The sequence below is a fragment of the Pristiophorus japonicus genome, chromosome 1 (genome assembly GCF_044704955.1).
Source record: "Pristiophorus japonicus isolate sPriJap1 chromosome 1, sPriJap1.hap1, whole genome shotgun sequence".
NCBI lineage: Eukaryota > Metazoa > Chordata > Chondrichthyes > Pristiophoridae > Pristiophorus > Pristiophorus japonicus.
Window position 1 is genome coordinate 479,159,796 of NC_091977.1, and position 23,446 is coordinate 479,183,241.

The 23,446-nt window shown below is 47.7% G+C and overlaps 1 protein-coding gene across 2 annotated transcripts in view; it reads right to left on the reverse strand.

Moving 5' to 3' along the window:
* Positions 1-17,983: 17,983 nt before the first annotated feature.
* Positions 17,984-23,446, reverse strand: part of LOC139276705 (myosin light chain 4-like) — a 62,135-nt gene continuing 56,672 nt past the window's right edge. Inside the window, exons 6-7 of one of the 2 annotated variants that reach the window (XM_070894692.1) lie at positions 20,977-21,021; positions 17,984-18,239 (exon numbers count right to left, since the gene is read on the reverse strand). In XM_070894692.1, coding sequence (XP_070750793.1) covers positions 20,993-21,021 — 29 coding nt within the window. In that variant the 3' untranslated portion in view covers positions 17,984-18,239; positions 20,977-20,992. Of the gene's footprint in view, positions 18,254-20,976; positions 21,022-23,446 lie in introns of both variants that reach the window. The other variant, XM_070894683.1, reaches the window with a different exon arrangement.

A 23,446-nucleotide genomic window follows, 5' to 3' on the forward strand; every position in this document is an offset into this window, starting at 1 on the left:
AGTTACCCTTCTTTAAGTTCTGGACCATGGTCTCTGAAATTACTGTTTCATTCTCCATCCTAATGCAGAATTCCACCATATTATGGTCACTCTTCCCCAAGGGGCCTCGCACAATGAGATTGCTAATTAATCCTCTCTCATTACACAACACCCAGTCTAAGATGGCCTCCCCCCTAGTTGGTTCCTCAACATATTGGTCTAGAAAACCATCCCTTATGCACTCCAGGAAATCCTCCTCCACCGTATTGCTTCCAGTTTGGCTAGCCCAATCTATGTGCATATTAAAGTCACCCATTATAACTGCTACACCTTTATTGCATGCACCCCTAATTTCCTGTTTGATGCCCTCCCCAACATCCCTATTACTGTTTGGAGGTTTGGGCTATCGTGATGGCCTTGCTCAGTTCTAGGGATTCGGCAGACAGCAGTTTGCGAAGAATGACCTCGTGGACAATTCCAAGCACGAAAAAGTCCCGCAACATTTCCCCCAAGGACCCTTCACTGCCCCGCAAGGCGTCTTAGGTCGGCGACAAAACTTGCCACGTTCTGGCCCTCGGAGCGACGGTGCGTGTAAAAGCGATACTTGGCCATCAGGATGCTCTCCTTTGGCTTGAGGTGTTTCCTAGCCAGCGTACACAGCTCTGCGTAAGATTTGTCCGTTAGTTTGACCGGTGCCAGCAAATTTTTAATGAGGCCATATACCGATCACCCTACATACGATGAGGAGAATCGCCCTGCACTTGATCGCTGTTTTAGCCGTGTCCAATTCGTTGGCCGCAAAGTATTGGTCGAGGCACTCAACGTAGGCTTCCCAATCATCACCCTCAACAAACCTCTCAAGAATACCAACGTGAAATACCAACAAGAATACTATTACCGCGTGAAAGTTCGTGATCGCATCCTCGTCGCCAATTTGTTATGTTCAGAATAAATCCATAGGACTATATCGCAAGCTCAAACTGTTGTGACCTTGGTCTCTTTATTCAGACTCCAGAGTGGAGAAGCAGCATGGTGAATCACCTTTTATACCTGCTTGCCCCAGGGTGCACAGGTGACCCTTAGGTCTCCCACAGGTGTGCCCCCTAGTGGCAAGTCTTACATTTTGGTAAGGTTTACATAGAAACATAGAAAATAGGTGCAGGAGTAGGCCATTCGGCCCTTCAAGCCTGCACCGCCATTCAATGAGTTCATGGCTGAACATGCAACTTCAGTACCCCATTCCTGCTTTCTCGCCATACCCCTTGATCCCCCTAGTAGTAAGGACCACATACATACATAACAATTTGAATAGTTGGTAAAGTGTGCAGTGAGAGCTGCTGGACGTTGGGAATACGTTGGCAGCTTCTGAGTACACCACTTGCTCCCAGTTGTGGGGGCTCTACTTGCAGTTCTCCATGCACTGCAGCATGACAGGGAGATGGAGCAGAAGCAGCAAAAAGACAAGCTGCTCGCAAAGGGAGAATAAGGAGGAGGGTTCTCAGCAGGAAGCATTGCCCACCTAGGGTCTGGAGCATTTCTACCTGCATCTAAGCCAGGAGCAGTGTGTTCGGCAGCTCCGCGTCACTAAGGAGGTGGTCACTGAACTCTGCCACCTCTTGCAGCTAGACTTGCAGCCTCAGACCAGGGCGACAATAGCACTGCCAGTGGCCCTCAAGGTGACCATGGCCCTGAATTTTTTCGTCTGCAGGCTGGAGCAGTCGACATAGCAAGCATCTCGCAGTTCACAGCTCATTCCATCGCTGCATCCAGGACGTCACAGAGGTTCTGTACACTGTGAGAAAGACTGGTATTAGAGATCCATATATATATTCAATTTGTAGTCATTGACCAAACTAATCTTACCCATGACTGTCTGTGGGTATGGGAATGTTAGAAGCTCCTCGAATGTACGCGAAGGCAGTCAAAAATAACAAACTGACACGAGCTGCTAACCAAGGTCACATTATTATAATAATAAAGTAGAAATTGGAGTTGGTCCAATCAAGCCTAACAGTTAGAATACAGGAGCATAAATAAGGCAAATTCCGAGGCGATGAAGGAATCTGTAAACAAAATAACATGGACAAGTAGCGTTGATGGAAAATTACTGGAGGCAGGAGTGGCCAGAATACGAGCTCGGGTCTGAGTGACAATGGTATTTTGAACATTAGAACCAATTGATTTTGTTAAAGTCCATGGGCCCAAGTTTCCACATGATTTGCTCCTGATTTTTAGGAGCAACTGGTGGAGAACGGACTATCTTAGAAATCGCAATTCTCCACATTTTTTTTTCTGCAGTTCTAGTCAGGTAGAACAGTTCTACTTTGGAACAGAATTTTTTCTTCAAAAGGGGGCGTGTCCGGCCACTGACGCCTGATTTCAAAGTTTCCACAGTGAAAACGTACTCCAAACTAAAGTAGAATGGAGCAAGTGAAGATTTTTGTAGAACTGAAAAAACCTGTTCTACACATTAAAAAATCAGGCGCAGGTTACAAATTAGGCGTCCAGAATGAGGTGGGGGGGAGGGGGGGAAGTCATTAAATTCTACAATCAATCCTTATTTATACTTATACAAATATTATACAAATAAATCCAACCTGAATAAACATTTATAAGCAAAGAAAAGATTAAATAAACCATCTTCCTACCTGTGTGAAAGTGCTTCAGCCATCGTTCGTTACCGTGGGGGGTGGGGAAGGAGACAGCGGGTTGTTGCCGCGGAGGGGAGGGAGAGGAAGGAGACAGCGGTTTGTTGCCGTGGAGGGGAGGGAGGGGGAGGAGACAGTGAGAAGGCTGCAGGAAGCCTCAGTGCTGATGTGCTGATGGCAATGTGCTTTTATTAAAAAATGTTCAAAAATTAAACAGCTACAAAGAACTACAAAAATGGCCGAGTGCCAATGTTTCCTTCACACTGCGCGTGCGCGAACGCTCCGACGCGCATGTGCAGCATTGCTGGCAGGAAAAAAACTAATTTAAATAGTACCCGCCCCCTCCCACTTACAAATTCGGCGCGAGTGTAGGCTCCGCCCCCCTGGGTGCCGCGCCAAACAGACAAGGAGCTGCAAAGCGCTCGAGAATAGTGCGTTTTATTTCTGGCGCCGTTTTAGGCGCGAAAAACGGGTGCCCAGCTCGGAGGGGCGCCCGTTTTTTATCCTGTGGAAACTTGGGCCCCATATATGGACATTGGCCAAATTAAACTTTGATAAGAAATTGATTAAAACAGCGATACTCAAAGAATACCTTTGCACAGAAACTGCTGGGATAGCATTGGACAGATTTAGGACAACATCGGCTGTGTCCGGAAGTAAAACAGGGACCTGGGCCTGCGAGCTTTTGTACAACTATCGCTTTTTGTTAGGTGTACTATTGTTGTAAGCTTAATAAACCTGATGTATTGCACAAACCATATGGACTGCTGCCTATTGGTATGTCTGGTTAAAGAACCCTTAAAAGTTGTTCAACACTAAGGCCCCTATTTTCCCCAATTAAGATTTCTGGCGTTCACTTACCTGCACGTTTTTCTCACCACCGTCAACATCGGAAAAAAACCCGCTAGTCTCCCCGAAACGAAAGCTATTTGTAACGCCGCACGACCGAGCATCTCGGGGAGCGGAGCTAACAATGTGCGCCGAAAATTCACTGCGCATGCGCTTAAATCATTTTTAAAAATAAAGAACCATTCACTGCGCAAGCGCATGCGCAGAAAAAAACAAAAACAAAAACTCTGTGCATGCGCTGTAACAAAAAAAAAATCAGCACAAGTAGGGTCTGTCTGGATCACCTGTGAGAATCCATTGGTGGCAGCAGTGGATTTGTAGGTAGGAAATACAGCTTCAATCAAAAGATGGATGAAAGGGAAGGGCGCAGAGAAGGCGAAAGGGTCAGAGACAGAGACGGAGAAGAGGAAGCTGTAAGGGCCAAGAGATTTTTCGCGGAAGAAATTGAGCCCCTGATAGACATAATTGAGAGGAGATGGGATGTGATTGAAAACAAAGGGAGCTTCAGTAAAAAGAAACTTAAACTCTTTGTACTCGCTAAAGTTTGGGACCAGGTTGCAGTAGAGTTTAATGCAATGTCCCATTACAGCTCAAAAAGTGGCAGCACCTCAGACAAGCAGTGACTGTACGTAATCATTTTAATTTAAATTTATTTATATTTTTATTTATATTTATATTTATGCACTGCAATAACATCTTTAAATGTCATTCGTGTGGTGTGTGTGTGTTCAGAAGGACCCTCTCTTAAAAAGTTCCATTTTCATCTTTGCAGAAGATGGTGTCACAGATCAACTGAGAACGGTCATAAACTGAAGGAGGTCCGGTAAGTAGGCTGCAACTAACAGCCGTGGAGCAGACGATAGCGTCAATGATTAAATCGTCCAGGAGCAGACCAACCATCAACGTGAAAGCTGGGCCCAGTTTCCCAAGAGAGGGTAAGCCCTGCAAATTGCACAGTCTGGGTTGGCTAAATGTGACATACTGAGTGTGCTGGCTACACTTCTCCTTCCTCCCTGCTGCTAACCAAGCATCCCTGTTATGTTTTGCAGATGTTGCGCATCAGGAGGAAACAGAAGGTGCACCTGAAGTAGAAGAAGGGCATGTTCAGGAAGCCATCAGTCCAGATATTGTTCATCTACATCAGGAGAATGAAGGGCAGCAGGAAGACTTCGACAACGAGATGGTTACCCTGGATTTGGAGATGGTGAACCCCCGAGGATTCCAAGCCCTTTCCTGAGTGAATCAACCGACGGGACATTTCTAGGTGTGCCGTCTAAGGCTGCGAGAGGAGGGTGGAAGGGAGAGCTGAAGCAGAAACACAGGATGCAGAGAACATAGTGGGAAGAGCATCCAACAATCGAGAATGACCCTGGAAACCTTTGATGGGGTGAGGGTGGAATTAGTGGATCTGAGAGATGAAGTAGCAACACTGGCTGGATGAATGGGTGGGGTGAAGGGAGAAATTGCGGGACTGTCATTAGAGGTGGTAAAACTTTCGGGACAGATGACTGAGGTAGTAGCAGCAATAAGGGGGCACACCCAGGCTGTCATTGCTGCCACTAACATTCTAACTCCCAGACCAAAGTCAGGGGTTGATCCACAGGCTGAGGGTGATTCCGAAGAGGAACCTGTTGTGTATGCATGCCTGTTTATTGTGTGATGTCTGTAACACTGTTATGCCACATTGAATGTACCCTTATAATGTACACACCTTACCTGTACACCAGAGGGTGCTGCTGTTGGAGACCTAAGGGTTACCTGCACACGGCAGGTAACCCAGTATAAAAAGGAACTCACAGCTTGTTGTCCTCACTCAGGAGCTGCAAATAAAGGACTACAGGTCTACACAGTTTAAGTATCATACCCTGCCTCGTGGAGTCATTACTAAAGGTGCCTACATACACCACAACTGGCGACGGGAATACGAGGTCACGAACCACACGCTCAGCATGTTGAATCTCAGCAACTTTCAGCAATTTACTGATGGGGAAGATTGGGACGCTTTTGTAGAAAGATTGGAACACTTAAGGAGACTGGCTGCACCGTACGACTTTGGCGACCATCTAAATGAAGCACTAAGGGACTCTAAACTAACGAGAGTAGTGCACCGCATTGATACTTCTAAGGGCAGAAACGCTGCCCCGAGTCCCGCAACTCTGAGTCTGCCACATGGGCAAACCGGCTAGCCTCGTGCTGGTGCTATGGAGCAAACCACAGGGCCCACCAGTGCCGCTACAAAGACTATGCATGCAAAGAGAAAAGGCACCTTCAAAGGATGTGCAGCAAAAGCTGTACTCACCGCGTCTCTGATGAGTTGGCTGATCACCGGGGCTCCGACACAGATGAAGGTGAAGTTGTTCAACCCCTGGAAGAAGAGTATGGAACTCATACCTGCTCCACCGAAAGTTCTCCATGGACGATGAAAGTAGACGTTGACGGGGTCCCAGTTTCTATGGCGATTGACACAGGGGTGAGCCAGTCTGTGATGAGCCAAACGACCTTTGAAAAAATTTGGATGAATCCTGCCACTCGACCAAAACTGTCTCCTGTCCAGGCGAAGCTGCTCACCTATACCAAAGGTAAAATCCAAATCATTGGCAGCGCAGATGTCCTGGTCTCCCAGGGTGGCGTGTTGAACAAACTCCCCCTGTGGATTGTAGCCGGCGACGGTCCCACGCTGCTAGGCAGGAATTGGAATAACCGGGTTCAGGCGAAGTGGCCCTGTGGAAGAAAAGACCACCACAGCCCTCCTGCAGGAAATGGCTGCAGCACCACAAGGAAAAAAACTTGTAATCAAAATGGCTGCCGCCATGCCACGAGGAGCATTGGAGGAGCATCATGTGACACCGAGCGGCCAATCGGATTTGAAGGCTCCCTTAAAGAAAACCGGTAACCAAAGAAATTTAAAGAGGAAGTTTCAACTATTTGAGTACACGGACTTTAAAGCTAAAGATGCGATTAAAGGGTGCAAGTATGAAAATGTATGCAATGTAACAATGAATTGTGATGCTGATTTAACTAATGTGACTAATGAGATGAATGCAGGTGTCAGTAAGGTTAAGAACAAGTTTATTATGCTTAACAATAATGATAGAGATTGTGAAATGCCTAACGTAACCATGTCTGTTGAAACCAGGACACCCAAAAGTGATGCAAATGCTAGAATGTATAATGCAGGCTCGATTATGTGTGATCAGAGCCAAGGTGTCATGTATACTGGTAGGACACTGCCATAGGACATTGGGTCCTACAGGGACCATGCTGATGCCAATGGAATCCCCCTGTGGGAGACCCCCAGGTCCAGCAGGCTACCTGACCATGTAGCCTGGACCTTTGGAACAAATGTGATGCCCCTTGCAGGACACACACACAGGTCAATGGGAGCAGACCCACTACAGGGACAGTGGTCAATGGGCAGCCCAGCCACCACCAATGGCAACCTGCACCAGACCAGCCCTACAGCCCCTGGCCACCAGGGCCAACACCAGGAGCATAAGGCCAATACCCTCCAGCTTCCCTGGCAAACCCTGGGATGACCTGACCCTCATACCAATTGGTGGACAAGGAGCCCACCCAGTCTTGTGGCCCTGCCCACCACCCCACAACTACCCACATCACAGTGTATACACACCACCCACTGCTGCCGTGGCTACCTCCCCGAGGGATCCCACAACAGTGACACCCACTTGGTTTGTGTGTGATGGAGGGGAAACATACGAGGCAAGCCTCAAGCACAGGGGTCACACCTGGCAACCACACAACCCTCACCACAACCTCCCATAGCCCACCACTGATCACCTCCCCTGGGCATGACAATAAGGATAAGAAAAATGCTCAGGGGGGAGTGTTGTTGTGTATGCATGCCTGCTTACTGTGTGATGTCTGTAACACTGTTATGCCACATTGAATGTATCCTTATAATGTACATACCTTACCTGTAGACCAGAGGGTGCTGCTGCTGGAGACCTAAGGGTTACCTGCACACGGCAGTATAAAAAGGAACCCACAGTTTGTTGCCCTCACTCAGGAGCTGCAAATAAAGGACTACAGGTCTACACAGTTTAAGTAACACACCCTGCCTCGTGGAATCATTACTAAAAGTGCCTACATATACCGCAGAACCCGGGCCTTCCACAATGACACACTTCTAGCTCTGTCCCTATCGTAACCCAACAACAAAAAACGCGCTGTCGGAATGGGGGGGTGGGGGGAGAGGCGAGGAAGCAGAAGTCTGCAACAACGGGCACCCGCAGGGGTAGCGGCATCAACAAGGGCGGGAGTGGCGCAAAGCACTAAGGAGGAGGATAGATGGCTTGTTTGTTTGTTTGTTTGTTTGGTTGTTCATTTAAAAGTTTGGCATAAAATTTATTAAAGCTATTAAAGGCAGCGTCGAGGAGCGACACGGGAGTTCGGAGGAGAGGCCGGACAACATTGGGCCATCACCTGGTACAATCCATAGTGATAAATCTTGCACAGCTCCATCGTACAATACCTCCTTCACTGCCGCACTGCCAATGACTGGTATGAGCTCTTTTGTGTTAGTGCGCAGCTACTAGGGGGATCAAGGGGTATGGCGAGAAAGCAGGAATGGGGTACTGAAGTTGTATGTTCAGCCATGAACCCATTGAATGGTGGTGCAGGCTCGAAGGGCCGAATGGCCTACTCCTGCACCTATTTTCTATGTTTCTATGTTTGTATAAATCAGGCTTAGTTTTGGCCTTTGTGCCTTGTTGCCCCACAGTTTCTCAAAAGCCTTCTGGCTCATAATTGACTGACTCGCCCCCGTGTCTAACTCCATGGAAACTGGGTGCCGTTTAATTTGACTTTCAACATTATCGGGGGGCTTTTGGTGGTGAACGTGTGTACCCCATACACTTCCTCTTCAGCCTCGGGTTGAGTTGCCTCTCTTACTCGTTCAGCGTGATCCGCGCCGGATCGGTCATCTTCTGCCGACTCTGTCACGTGATGAGTCCCAGCATGTCTGCACATTCGCTGGAGGTGCCCCATTGTTCCACAGTCCTTGCACATATAGTGCTTGAATCGACATTGATGGGCTCAATGATTACCCCCGCAGTGCCAACATGGTGCTAATGGATTCACATTCACGTCCCTCGGCGGACTCTGAGTCATCCTAGGTCTGGCATCTGCAGGCGTGTAGGCCCTGCCATGTACAGTTCTGCCTGTTGAAGGCATTATTTTATGCACAGTACTTGCCGGTGAGCTTCGATGATGAGAAGATATCTGTTTAGTGTTATCGTTCGTGAACATGAAAGCCTGGGCTATCGTGATGGCCTTGTTCAGATCTGGGGATTCGGCAGACAGCAGCTTGCAAAGAATAACCTTGTGGCCGATTCCAAGCACGAAAAAGTTCCGCAACATTTCCCCCAAAAATCCAGCAAATACGCATGGTCCCGCAAGGTGTCTTAGGTCGGCGACATAGCTCGCCATGTCCTGGCCCTTGGAGCGATGGTGCGTATAAAAGCGATACCTGGCCATTAAGATGCTCGCCTTCGGCTTGAGATGTTCCCGAACCAGCGTGCACAACTCTGCATATGTCTTTTCCGTTGGTTTCGTCGGTGCTAGCAGATTTTTGATGAGGCCATATATCGTAGACCCACAAACGGTGAGGAGAATCGCCCTGCGCTTGACCGCTTTGCTGTCCTCATCCAGCTTGTTGGCCACGAAGTACTGGTCAAGACGCTCAACGAAGGCTTTCCAATCACCACCCTCAACAAATCTCTCAAGAATATCAACGGCAGCCATAACCTTGTGAAAGTTCGTGATCTGTTACTCGTCGCCAATTGTTATGTTCAGAATAACTCCAAGACTGTATACTGTAAGCTCAAACTGATGTGACCTTAGTCTCTTTAATAAAACTCCAGAGTGCCAAAGCAGCATGGCAGACAAATCTTTTATACTTGATTGCACGAGGTGTGCAGGTGACCCTTGGGTCTCCAACAAGTGTGCCCTCTGGTGGCAAGTCTTACACAACCATGTCATCTCAGGGGGTGGCATTCCTCCATGTTTGGCCTCGCAAAAAAGAGGGTTGAAGTGCAAGCCTTAAGGTCTGCCCTGCAACTTGGTAAACTAGAGTAATTGAATGGCATCCTGCTTCCTGCAATCATTGTCGTCTTGCGATGGCTTGATGAGCGTCTTGACCAGTACTTCGTGGCCAACAAGCTGGATGAGGACAGTAAAGCGGTCAAGCGCAGGCCGATTCTCCTCACCGTTTGTGGGTCTACGATATATGGCCTCATCAAAAATCTGCTAGCACCGACGAAACCAACGGAAAAAACATATGCAGAGTTGTGCACGCTGGTTCGGGAACATCTCAAGCCGAAGGCGAGCATCTTAATGGCCAGGTATCGCTTTTATACGCACCATTGCTCCAAGGGCCAGGACATGGCGAGCTATGTCGCCGACCTAAGACACCTTGCGGGACCGTGCGTATTTGCTGGATTTTTGGGGGAAATGTTGCGGAACTTTTTCGTGCTTGGAATACACTGGATGGGAAGATATTCTTGATGAAGCAGATGACCTGAGGGACAAATGTGTGTTTCGTGCAACGCACCACACATGGCGTTAAAATTACACCCGCACAAACAGAGGGTCAACAATGTGAGTGTATTTACAAGTGCACAATGATAAATGTTACATAACATTATGACATATACAGACATTTACACGAGGAAGCAACACCCACCCCTCTCCCCGGCACCACCACCTCTCTTTCCCCCCCCCCTTGCAGCGATGCCCGTTTTCCTCTTCCTCCCCACGCTTACATGACAGAGTGGCCCTCCCCTGCCCCTCACTGCCTCTGGTTGAGGAGGTTGTGCAGGAGGGCAGCGGGATGTGCGCAGATGTGTGCGTATCGGTGAGAACGTAGGGCGCAGGACCGAAGGCACCGGGATCTCCTGCTCCTCTGCATCTGTCTGCCTTCAGGGTGTGGGGTCGGGAGCTTGCAGCAGGTGTGCAGAAGTCATCTCCTGCCTCATGGCCTCAACGCTTTCTGTTGTACGCTCCAACACTATGAGGAGGTGCTCCATCCTTTGATCATGCTGGGTGAATGTGGTGATGCTGCCAGCTATCCCAGCCATGGACTGCAGCATCTCATGACCTACCTCCACATTGGTGGTTGATAACTGCACCATTTGGCTCAATAGAGCGAGCAGTCCTGCATCCGCAGGTGGTTGCTCGATGCTGCTGGGTGCTGGGACCTTGCTTCCGTTTGAGCCACGGACTCTGTGCTTGCTTGAGCTTGCTTGAGTGGAATCTGTTGAAAACCTCAGGAAATCTGAGCCTGATGCCGAGGTTCTGCGGACACTTGGCTGACTTGGCAGGAGGCTGATGTCAGCCGCTTCCGGCTCCTCCAGGTGAAGGGGCGCAAATAGGGGCCCTTCTCCCTCCTCTCTCTCCTGTTCTTCCTGGCCCTGGGTGGCGGAGGTGGGAGCGGTGGACATGGGTGATGTGGGCTGGGGGTGCATGAAGGATCCATTGTCCTCAGGTGTGGGGAACGTCGGGGTGGGAGATGCTGCGGTGTGCCCTTGTGTAAAGGCCAGAGGTCGATGGTCTCTCCAGATCCGTGGTGTACGACTCAGCATCTGTAAGTAGAGGACAACATTTCAGTCTGTGGGGGGGGGGGGTGGGGGCGCGGTTGGTGGTGATGATGAAAATGAGATGTGAGCCGTTCCATCTCACATTATGCCAGAAAGGAGTTCCATCCCTACATGTCCACACCAATAATGGGCGACAAAGTGTGCATTCAACCACGAGTGCCTTAACATTGCATGTCCTTTCATGCCATGACCGTTGCTGACACCAGAGATGAGTGTAGCCTTACCTTGCGGTAGCACCAGATCTGCAGAAGCTTTTGTGGTTGGAATGTGGCGATACCCCACCACTGCCAACCCACGCTCCTCCAGCCTGGTGAATTGGACCACATCTTCTGGGCCGCTTCCGGTCGCACTCAGGCTTGCTTGTTTGGCTACTTGTTTTCCCTGCACAAAGAAACGTTGTAGCCTTTACCCCCTTTGTTCATGCCCCCCACACACACTCCCACAGACACACACATCTGGCGCACAACCTTTTTGGCCTTGGACAGGAGGGGGCGAATAAATTTGTGTTCCCTTTAGCTGCAGCCACCAAATCGTTCCAACGTTTGTGGCATTGGTCCCCATCCTGCTCCACGTTGCCCATTGCACTGACCTCTGACCTATGTCCATCCAAAGATGTGGGTATTGGGCTGGTGAAGGCTTGCCACGCCCATCCTGGGTGAGTTCGCTATACCTGCGCTCCACCTCTGTCACTAGCTCCTCCAACTCCTGCTCATTGAATCACGGAGCTCTGGGTCTGGTTTTGCCAGTCTTCATTGACGATTTCTGCCACTCATCCTCTGTGATGAGAGGACTGGCTGCTCAAGAGTCTGGATATAAATTGAAGGAGACTGCCCCCCTCTCCAATGCCACTTCTGCTCTCTAATCTCCAAGTCTCTTCTCTCTCCTTTCTCCTCTCTCCTCTCTCTCCTCGCTCAGGTGCAATTAAGTGCTCTCCTTTTATGACCATGAGCACTTCCTCACTTAGCCTACATGGACCACAAAGGACTACAGATCCCATCAACAAAACTACAAAAAAAAACGCCAAAATCATGCGCAGTGGAGGCCCTCCGAAAATATCCGAGTGGAGAGGCCTCCACCTGACGCACTTGAATGATGTTTGCCGCTGAGTCCCGCTCCCGCCCACTCCCGCCGAGTCCCGCTCCCGCCCACTCCCGCCCACTCCCGCTCCCGCCCACTCCCACTCCCGCCCACTCCCGCTCCCGCCTACTCCCGCTGAGTCCCGCTCCCACCCGTTCCTGCCAGTTGACTGCCGCTCCCGCCCACTCCTGCTGAGTCCCGCTCCCGCCCGCTCCCGCTCCCGCCCACTCCCGCTGAGTCCCGCTCCCGCCTACTCCCGCTCCCACCCGTTCCTGCCCGCCGACTGCCGCTCCCGCTGCCGCCCACACAACGGTGACGAAATCGGGCCAAAAATGGACCTCCTGCCCGGTGGCCACCGAGAAATGGGCGGCCACCAAAGTCAGCCCCTGTACCTCGATTTATGAAGCCCAGGATCCCATAAGCCTTTTTAACCACTTTCTCAACCTGTCCTGCCACCTTCAATGATTTGTTCACATATACCCCCAGGTCTCTCTGTTTGTGCTCCCCCTTCAGGATTGTACCTCATTCTTTCTACCAAAATGCATTACTTCACAATTTTCTGTGTTAAATTTCATCTGCCACGTGTCCACCTATTTCACCAGGCTGTCTATGTCTTCCTGAAGTCTATCACTCTCCTCCTCACTGTTCACTATACTTTCAAGTTTTGTGTCATCTGCAAATTTTGAAAGTTCTTGGGTATCTGAAAGGAGAAAGACACAAATTTAGGGTTGTGGTGAGGGGAGTGGGAAAGCAAGATGTGACAGCTTAGACCATCAGCAGCTTGTAAGTGAGAAGAGAATATGGGATGAGTGGGAAGTGGGATGTGAGAAGGAGGATTAGGTATTAGCATACTATCATCTTCAATGCTTTCAGCCTCACCGCTCGCCATGGCCTCAGTGACGGCCCCTCCAATAATGTCGAACACCTTCTCCTGCAGCTGGATAAGGCTTGTCTGTCCCCGCCAGAGGCCTCCTCGTGGGCCTGCTCCTGGGCATGGCCAAAGTGGCCATTAACCGGTCCAGGCAGCGGGCGGTAGAGGGGGTCATTCAGCCCAACTGCCTGCCTCTCTTCCGCTCTTACATTCGAGCCAAGGTGTCCCTGGAGATGGAGCATGCGGTGTCCACCAGTACGCTCATGGCCTTCCATGGCGGGCACCGGAGAGACTGGGATGTCATCACCTCCGGTAACCAAATTTGAATTTGAATTAAGTTTACTGTCAAAAGTTTAATTTGTTTAATGTGTCAGTTTTAGGGGGCACTTGATTTATGGTTTCAACTTAAAATAGTTGTCTGTCCCCGCCGGTTAGCTGCTGCTGCCTGCGATTATGAGCCACCATGCCCTGCAAGAGAGAGGAAAGTGCGTCAGTGAGTGTGGTGCAATGTGCTTGGGTGACGTGCCTGTCATGGTTGAACAGCTGGCAGTGTGTGAAAGATGTGAGATGTGGATGTAAGACTTGCAGCAGTGCTAAGTGTGTGAGGATGAGGTGAAGCAATGATTGTGAGGTGAATCGTCATTGCTAGAGATTGTTGGTAGGTGAGAGATGAGGGTCTGATGCATTGAGCAGTGTGTGAGGCTAGTGGTGCAGTTGGTAGGAGACGGCATTTGTCGATGCATTCACTGACCTTGACCTCTCGTGTGAGGTCATTGAACTTCTTTCGACATTGCACCCATATCTTCAGGGCAAGACTGCTGGCATTGACCTTGGCCAGCTAACTGCTCCCACTGCCTTCTGACTCAGGCAACAGTGTTACCATCGAGCCACAGCTGACACCTGGACGGATTTTATTGTATGTGTAGATTTATAAATCAGTTTCACCTGATTAATCAACTTAAAGTGGGTATAACTGATTTGAAAAATGGTGTGGGGCTCCATTAACCGAGATTTCCACCCTTTTGGCGCCCAAACCAATCTTCCAGGGGGTTTTGTACTGACACCTGAAGCACTTGATAATCTGCATTTAATACATTAAAATTTGCCCCTGATGTTTCGATGCCCTCATTTTCCCAGCATCTACATGTGTAGAGCACTCAGTCACCTACCCACCCATATAAAATGGCCATCCAGAGCTGCTAGTGACCCACAGTAAGATTTGTAGAAATATTTTGAGGCATTGTTTCCTTTCTGTTTTCATTCAGTTAGTCACACTAGAAATAAGAAAGAAAGACTTGCATTAATATAGTGCCCCCAAAATGTCAGTGCTCCTCTAATTTTGTCCTCTTGAGCATCCCTGATTATAATCGCTCAACCATTGGTGGCTGTGCCTTCTGTTGCCTAGGTCCTAAGCTCTGGAACTCCCTGCCTAACCCTTCCACCTCTCTACCTCTCTTTCCTCCCTCAAGACACTCTTTGGACCTCTATGACCAAGCTTTTGGTCGCCTGCCCTAATCTCCTCATGTGGCTCAGTGTTACATTTTTAATCTCATAATACTCCTGTGAAGCGTCTTGGGTCGTTTTACTTAAAGGCGCTATATAAATATAAGTTGTTGTTGTTGTTCACAACCTCAGGATGTCCAAAACACTTTACAGCCACTAAAGTAGAATTGAAAAGTAGGGAAGTTATGTTAAACCTGTATCGAATCTTGGTTAGACCACACTTAGAGTACTGTGTGCATTTCTGGTCACCATATTATAAAAACGATATAGAGGCACTGGAGAGGGTGCAGAGAAGATTTACAAGGATGACACCAGAAATGCGAGGGTATATCTGTCAGGAAAGGATGAACAGGCTGGGTCACTTTTCTCTTGAAAAGAGAAGACTGAGAAGTGACCTAATAGAGATCTTTAAAATTACAAGAGGTTTTTGATAGAGTAGATAGAGAGAATATTTCCACTTGTGGGGAAGAGCATAACTAGAGGCTGTCAATATAAGATAGTCACCAAGAAATCAAACAGTGAATTCAGAAGAAACTTATTTACCCAAAGAGTGGTGAGAATGTGGAACTAGCCACAGGGAGTGGTTGAAGCAAATAATATGGATGCATTTAGGGGGCGGTTAGATAAGCATATGAGGGAGAAGGGAATAGAGGGTTATGCAGATAGAGTTAGGTGAGGCAAGACGGAAGGAAGCTCGAGTGGAGCATAAACACGGCATGGACTGGTTGGGCCGAATGGCCTGTTTTTAAAAATTTGTTCACAGGATGTGGGCATCGCTGGCAAGGCCAACATTTATTGCTCATCCCTAATTGCCAACTTCAGAGGACAAAAGAGCTGAATTCCAGAGATGAGGTGAGAGTGACTACTCTAGAAAAATTGAAGTCAATGGAGTTTAGACCATGCAATGAGGTGTGGAGCCAAGAGGCCCTGGTGGAGCACAAACTGAGCACTGTCGATGACACCTTCTATCACTTTGCTGATGATTGAGAGCAAACTGATGGGTCGCTAATTGGCTGGATTGGATTTGTCATGCTTTTTGTGGACAGGACAGACCTGGGCAATTTTCCACATTGTCAGTAGATGCCAGTGTTGTAGCTGTACTGGAACAATTTGGCTAGAGGCATGGCTAGTTCTGGAGCACAAATGTTCAGCACGGCAGCTGGGATTTTGTCGGGGCCCATAGTCTTGGCTGTATCTAGTGCGCTCAGCTTTTTCTTGATATCGTGTGGAGTGAATTGAATTGGCTGAAGACTACCTTCTATGATGGTGGGGACCTCAGGAAGCCGAGATGGATCATTCACTCGGCACTTTTACATAGTATATATGATATATGGTACAGAAACAGGCCATTCGGCCCAACCAGTCCATGCCACTTATGGCTGAAGAGGGTTGCGAACGCTTCAGCCTTGTCTTTTGCGTGCTGGGCTCCGCCATCATTGAGGATGGGGATCTTCACAGAACCACCTGCACCCATTAGCTGTTTAATTGTCCATTCATGACTGGATGTGGCAGGACTGCATAGCGTTGATCTGATCCGTTGATTGAAGGATCGCTTAGCTCTGTCTATAGCATGCTGTTTGCACTGTTTAGCATGCATGTATTGTAGCTTCACCAGGTTCGCACTTCATTTTTAGGTACGCCTGGTGCTGCTCCTGCTTTGCTCTCCTCCTTGAACCAGGGTTGGTCCCCTGGCTTGATGCCAATGGGAGAGGGAGGGATATGTTGGGTCATGACATGGATAGATTGTGGTGGAATACAATTGTGCTGCTGCTGATGTCCCACAGCGCCTCATGATGCCCAATTCTGAGCTGCTAGATCTGTTCTGAGTCCCCTGTCTCCGACTCTGCTTCAGCTCACCTGCTGCTGAAACCCTCATTCATGCCTTTGTTACCGCTAGACTTGACTATTCTGGTGCATTCCTGGCAAGCCTCCCACATTCTACCCTACGTAAACTTGAGGTCATCCAAAATTTGGCTGCCCATGTCATAACTCGCACCAAGTCCCGTTCACACATCATCATTGTGCTTGCTGTCCTAAATTGGCTCCCGGTTAAGCAATGCCTCAATTTCAACATTTTTATCCTTGTTTTCAAGTCCCTCCGTGGCCTTGCCCCTCCCTATCTCTGTAATCTCTTCCAGCCCACAACCCCCCCGAGATTTCTGCTCTCCTCTAATTCTGTCCTCTTGAGCATCCCTGATGATAACTGCTCAACAATTGATGGCCATGCCTTCTGTTGCCTCGGCCCCAAGCTCTGGAATTCCCTCCCTAAACCTCTCCGCCCCTCTACTTCTCTTTCCTCCTTTAAGACGCTTGTTAAAACCTACATTTTTGACCAAGCTTATGGTCATCTGTCCTAATTGCTCCTTATGTAGCTCAGTGTCAATTTTTGTCTTCTAACACTCCTGTGAAGCTCCTTGAGATGTTTTACTACGATAAATGTGCTATATAAATACATTGTTACTGTTGTTATTCCATTTAGCACGGTGCTAGTGCCACATAACACGATGGAGGGTGCCCTCAGTGTGAAGACGGGACTTCATCTCCACAAGGTCACTCCTACTAATACTATAGTGGACAGATGCATCTGCAACACGAAGTTTGATGAGGACGAGGTCAAGTAGGTTTTTCCCTCACATTGTTTCTCTCACCAACAGTTGCAGGCCCAATTTGCTAGCTTTGTCCTTCATGACTCGGCCATCTCAATCAGTAGTGGTGCTACCGAGCCACTCTTGGTGATAGACATTGAAGTCCCCCACCCAGAGTACATTCTGTGCCCTTGCTACCCTCAGTGCTTCTTCCAAATGGTGTTCAACATGGAGGAGTATTGATTCATCAGCTGAGGGAGGGCGGTAGGTGATAATCAGCAGGAGGTTTCCTTGCCCAGTTTGACCTGATGTCATGAGACTTCATGGGGTCCGGAGTCAATGCTGAGGACGCCCAAGGCCACTCCCTCCTGACTATTCCACTGTGCCGCCCCCTCTGGTGGGTCTGTCCTGCTGGTGAGACAGGAAATACTCAGGGATAGTGATGGAGGACTCTGGGACTTGGCTGAAAGGTATGATTCTGTGCATTAAAAATTACCCTGTAAGCAAATTCCACTCTAAAAGTTAGCCAGTGAGTAACTAACCCTATACAGACTGGAAAGTGTGGAATTAGATCCTTGATCGGTAAAAATGTGAGCTGAAAGACTGATCAACATGTTGAACAAATTTCCAGATGAAGTAGAGGGGGCAAGAACCCTGGAATTATTTCATCATCATTATAGACTGTCCCTCGAAATTGAGGAAGACTAGCTTCCACTCTAAAAGTGGAACAATTAAGGAACAACTGGATGCTACAATGGGATGAATTAAAATGGATCAAATCACCTTCCCCCTCTGTAATTATCTTGTGATCTCAGGATAGAAATTGTAAAAACCATGAAAGAGTGCAACACAAGGTTAACTTAAACCTTTTGAAAGGTTAATTTTATTACACAGAAAATAATTACATTTGGGCCATTACAGGGAAATCCTTGACGTTAGTTACTGACAGGATTACAGAAAGGTCACAGATAACAGGACATTTTACAAATATAAACATTCTGTGGGATTTAAGGGCTGTTTCAGATCATCGGGGCTGTAAGGGGGAATGCGTTCACTGGGTGAATGTCCTGTCAGTTGAAAGGGAGGGATTCAACGTAAGTCTGGAGAAGTCCTGAAAAAAGAAAACTAACAAAAAGTTGGAGTTATAAAGAAAAGAAAGTCAAAGGGAACAAATTAAAACCGAAGAAAAGGAAATAAGATGCCTCGATACAGCTATCACCTTAGTACATTTCTTCAGATACATCTCAAAATGCTTCACATACAATAAATACTTTGCATTTCAGTGATGATTGTCACGTAGTTGAAGAGTCAGGTTCTCTATTTGGATGATCTTTTTAAAAATTCATTCTTAGGATGTGGGTGTCTTTGGCAACCGCCATTTATTGCCCATCCCTAGTTGCCCTTGACAAGGTGGTGGTGACCCATCTTCTTGAACTGCTGTAGTTCATGTGGTGAAGGTGCTCCCACACTGCTAGTAGGTTGGGAGTTCCAGGAATTTGACCCAGCAATGATGAAGGAACTATAGATGTCCAAGTCATAATGGTATATGGCTTGGAACTTGTAGGTGATGGTGTTCCCATGCACCTGCTACCCTGGTTCTTCTAGTTGGCGAACTATCTAGTTGTTGAAGAAGCCTTGGCAAATTGTTGTAGTACATCCTGTAGATAGTGCATACTGCAGCCACGGTTCACCGATGGTGGAGGGAGTGGATGTTTAAAGCAGCAGATGGGGTACCGATGTAGCAGACTGCTTTGTCCTGAATGTAGATGCCTCTTATTCTCTGTTGTCCGATAAGTTTACTACTCAAGTTTTAAACATTTGTTCTCAGGATGTGGAGCATTAATGCTCATCCCTTATTGCCCGTAAAAGGTGGCTGTGGACCTTCATCCAGCGATTGCTTTTACAAATAGGCAGCTTGATAAGCCACTTCAGATGCCACTAAGAGTCAACCAATTTGTGTGAGACTGGAGTGATGAGTAAGTCAGACCAGATAAGGACAGCAGGTTTCCTTCCCTGAAGGATGAGTATTAACTAATTGAGTATTTATGCCAGTTTCCTGGAAAATTTTCTGGTGCCACACCGCAAATTGCGGGTAAAGTAGTATAGCTATTATGTTACTGGACTAGTAATCCAGATGAATGTAACTTCAAATCCTACCGTGGGAGTTTGAGAATTTGAATTCAGTTTTTAAATAATTGGACATAAGAAGCTGGTATCAGTAAAAGTGACCATGAAGCTGTTGTTTTATCATAAAAACCCAACTGGTTCACTAATGTCCTTTAGGGAATGAAGCCTGCTGTCCTTATGCAGTCTGGCCTATATGTAACTCCAGTCCACACCAATGTGACCAATCAAGCCACTCAGTTGTATCAAAGCCCTGTGGTACAAGAAGGCCCATCACTACCTTCCCAGGGGCAACTAGGGATGGGCAATAAATGCGGAGAGCATCGAGCCAATCCCAATCCTGTTGTCACCTGACATCCACACACGCACTTATTGATTTGGAGCGGGAACCCTTACAGATTTTCCCTCCCCCAGCCCAGGGAGACAGAGTTTTAAATGTTGTCTTGGCTGAAATCAGCTAGCTCAACACAGATTGGAGATTGGACATGAGATTTTCCTGATTTGTATGGCTCACTGCTACACCAGCTAGTATCATTTTTTTCCTTCTTCACTGTGAGATATTAGTTAGCTTGTAGATGGGGTCAGCCATCAAGTTTTTAAACCTCTGCCTGTGATGGTTGGTATAAGGCTATTGAGGATCTGGTATAACTCAATTATTAATTTCCTCTCATTCCCCAAGTATGGCAGTGCATTGAAGCAAAGATGTGGATCGGTGAGATGTGGAGTTGTCTTCATGACCCCTCCCTCAGCACCACCAATAACCCAGTCTCATCACATTGCTGCGGAGAGGGGTCTGTCCCTTCATGAAGTGAAAGTCAACCTCACTTACCTCCTTACAACCAGGCCAGAGTAGTGTTGGTTTGGGAGAATTCTCACCAGGCCAGAGTAGTGTTGGTTTGGGAGAATTCTCACCAGGCCAGAGTAGTGTTGGTTTGGGAGAATTCTCACCAGGCCAGAGTAGTGTTGGTTTGGGAGAATTCTCACCAGGCCAGAGTAGTGTTGGTTTGGGAGAATTCTCACCAGGCCAGAGTAGTGTTGGTTTGGGAGAATTCTCACCAGGCCAGAGTAGTGTTGGTTTGGGAGCCTGGCCATCTGGTGCGCTGGACTCATTGTGATGTCCAGGAAGATATTCTTCAGAGCAGTGAGAGACAAATAGAATGTGGAAAAAATGCACAAGGGGTGGTCGTATCCTTGCAAACATTCTGGGATATGTCTGCCCAGGGCCTTTGCCTCTAACTCTATCAGAGGTCAGGGGGATTTCCTTAATTTAAATACTCTCAGTGAGAACCCACACATTTTGGGCACCTGCTTGACCAAGAAGCTGCAAACCAGTGGCAGAATTTGTAAATGGGTTGAATTTAAATAATTTAAAATTAAATTCCTTTTTCTTTTCATGGAGGTGAGGGGTGAGCAGATGGGGCCCACTTCCACCATTTGGCACCCTGGAACAGGTGTACTATCGCTCAAGAAATGGTTGGTCCCTTGGGAGTGGGGAATGTCCAGTGTTGGGAATCCCCAGCCCCACTTCTTCCTTGCCTTGCTTAGAGTAGGTGGAAGCTCCACACCGTACAAACTCACTGGAAGACTCCAACGATAGGGAAACCCCAGTAACATTTAACCCCAAATCCTGTGACACGAGTTGCCAAACTTGATTAATAGGTAACCTCAACAGCAAACACTTTAATAATTATAAACCAGTCTTCTCAGCAAGGAAACATGCTCACCAATCACTTCCATTCTTCAGCCAGCCATGATGTGCTTTACAAAAGCTGTGAAATAACAAAGAAGAAGATTAATTCTTTGATAACCTTAAAAGTAGAAGACTTAGCTTGTATATGAGGTGAGATTACAGCATTTATCAACTCTTTGGTTCCCAATAATCGATACTCGTATCCATTCTGCTGGGGTCTCAATGTTGTAAATAGGCCTATAGAATATAGTTCACTGGGAAGGCCATTGGCCTCCAGAGTGACCCAGGTGTCCAATGATGCTAGCATTGGCCTCCAGAGGGACCCACGTGTCCAATGCATTGGCCTCCAGAGGGACCCAGGTGACCAGTGTAGCTAACATTGGGCTCCAGAGGGACCCAGGTGTCCAATGATACTAGCATTGGTCTCCAGAGGGACCCAGGTGTCCAATGATACTAGCATTGGTCTCCAGAGGGACCCAGGTGTCCAATGATACTAGCATTGGTCTCCAGAGGGACCCAGGTGTCCAATGATACTAGCATTGGTCTCCAGAGGGACCCAGGTGTCCAATGATACTAACATTGGTCTCCAGAGGGACCCAGGTGTCCAATGATACTAGCATTGGTCTCCAGAGGGACCCAGGTGTCCAATGATACTAGCATTGGTCTCCAGAGGGACCCAGGTGTCCAATGATACTAGCATTGGTCTCCAGAGGGACCCAGGTGTCCAATGATACTAGCATTGGTCTCCAGAGGGACCCAGGTGTCCAATGCATTGAACTCCAGAGGGACCCAGGTGTCCAATGATACTAGCATTGAGCTCCAGAGGGACCCACGTGTCCAATGCATTGGCCTCCAGAGGGACCCAGGTGACCAGTGTAGCTAACATTGGGCTCCAGATGGACCCAGGTGTCCAGTGTAGCATTGGGCTCCAGAGGAACCAAGATGACCGGTGGATAGTATTGGGCTCCAGAGACTTAAGCTGACACTCCAGTGCAGTACTAAGGGAATGCTGCTTTGTGTTTCGGATGAAGTGGATGTAAAAGATTCCATGGCACAATTCGAAGAGCACTGGGATTTTTCCCAGTGTCCTGGCCAATATTTATCCCTCAACCAACATCACTAAAAAACAGATTATTTGGTCATTATCATGTTGCTATTGGTGGGACCTTGTTGTGCGGAAATTGGCTGTCATATTTCCTACATTACAAGGAGACTATACTTCAAAAGCACTTCATTGGCAGTAAAGCGCTGAGGTCATGAAAAGTCCTCTATAAATACAGGTTCTTTCTCTTTTTCTAATAGAGCAGTGCAAAGGAAGCTTTCAGTTCATAGTATCAGCGAGGCTTTAAGTCTACCAACTCTGGTTTGGATCAGACTCTATTTTAGTAAATTACTTATACTGTTCTGGTATTAGAGGCAATTCCTGGGAATATAATATTCATCACTGAGTACCTTCTAAATGTAACACTGCTATTCAGGAAAGGAGGAAGGGAAAAAACAGGGAACTATAGGCCAGTTAGTCTGACATCAGTTATTGGGAAACTACTGGAATCCATTGATAAGGAAGTGGTATCAGGGCACTTAGAAAATAATAACATGATTAGGCAGAGTCAACATGGTTTTATTAAAGGAAAATTGTGTTTGGCAAATTTATTAGAGTTTTTTTGAGGATGTATTGGTCTCCTTATCTTAGGAAGAATATATTTGCCTTGACGGCGGTGCAACGAAGGTTTACTAGATTGATTCTTGGGATGGGAGGGCTGTCTTATGATGAAAGATTGTGTAGAGTGGGCCTACACTCGCTGGAGTTTAGAAGAATGAGAGGTGATCTCATTGAAACATACAAGATTCTGAAGGGGATTGACAGGGTAGATGCTGAGAGGTTGTTTCCCCTGGCTGGAGTGTCTAGAACTGGGGGACATCGCACCTGGAGTACTGCGTGCAGTTTTGGACACCTTTCTTAATGAAGGATATACTAGCTTTGGAGGGGGTACAGAGACGATTCACAAGGTTGATTCCGGAGATGAGGAGGTTACCTTATGATGATAGATTGAGTAGACTGGGTCTTTACTCGTTGGAGTTCAGAAGGATGAGGGGTGATCTTATGGAAACATTTAAAATAATGAAAGGGATAGACAAGATAGAGGCAGAGAGATTGTTTCCACTGGTCAGGGAGACTAGAACTAGGGGGCACAGCCTCAAAATACGGGGGAGCCAATTTAAAACCGATTTGAGAAGGAATTTCTTCTCCCAGAGGGTTGTGAATCTGTGGAATTCTCTGCCCAAGGAAGCAGTTGAGGCTGGCTCATTGAATGTATTCAAATCACAGATAGATAGATTTTTAACCAATAAGGGAATTAAGGGTTACGGGGAGCGGGCGGGTAAGTGGAGCTGAGTCCACAGCCAGATCAGCCATGATCTTGTTGAATGGCGGAGCAGGCTCGAGGGGCTAGATGGCCTACTCCTGTTCCTAATTCTTATGTTCTTATGTATCGTCTCAGGAT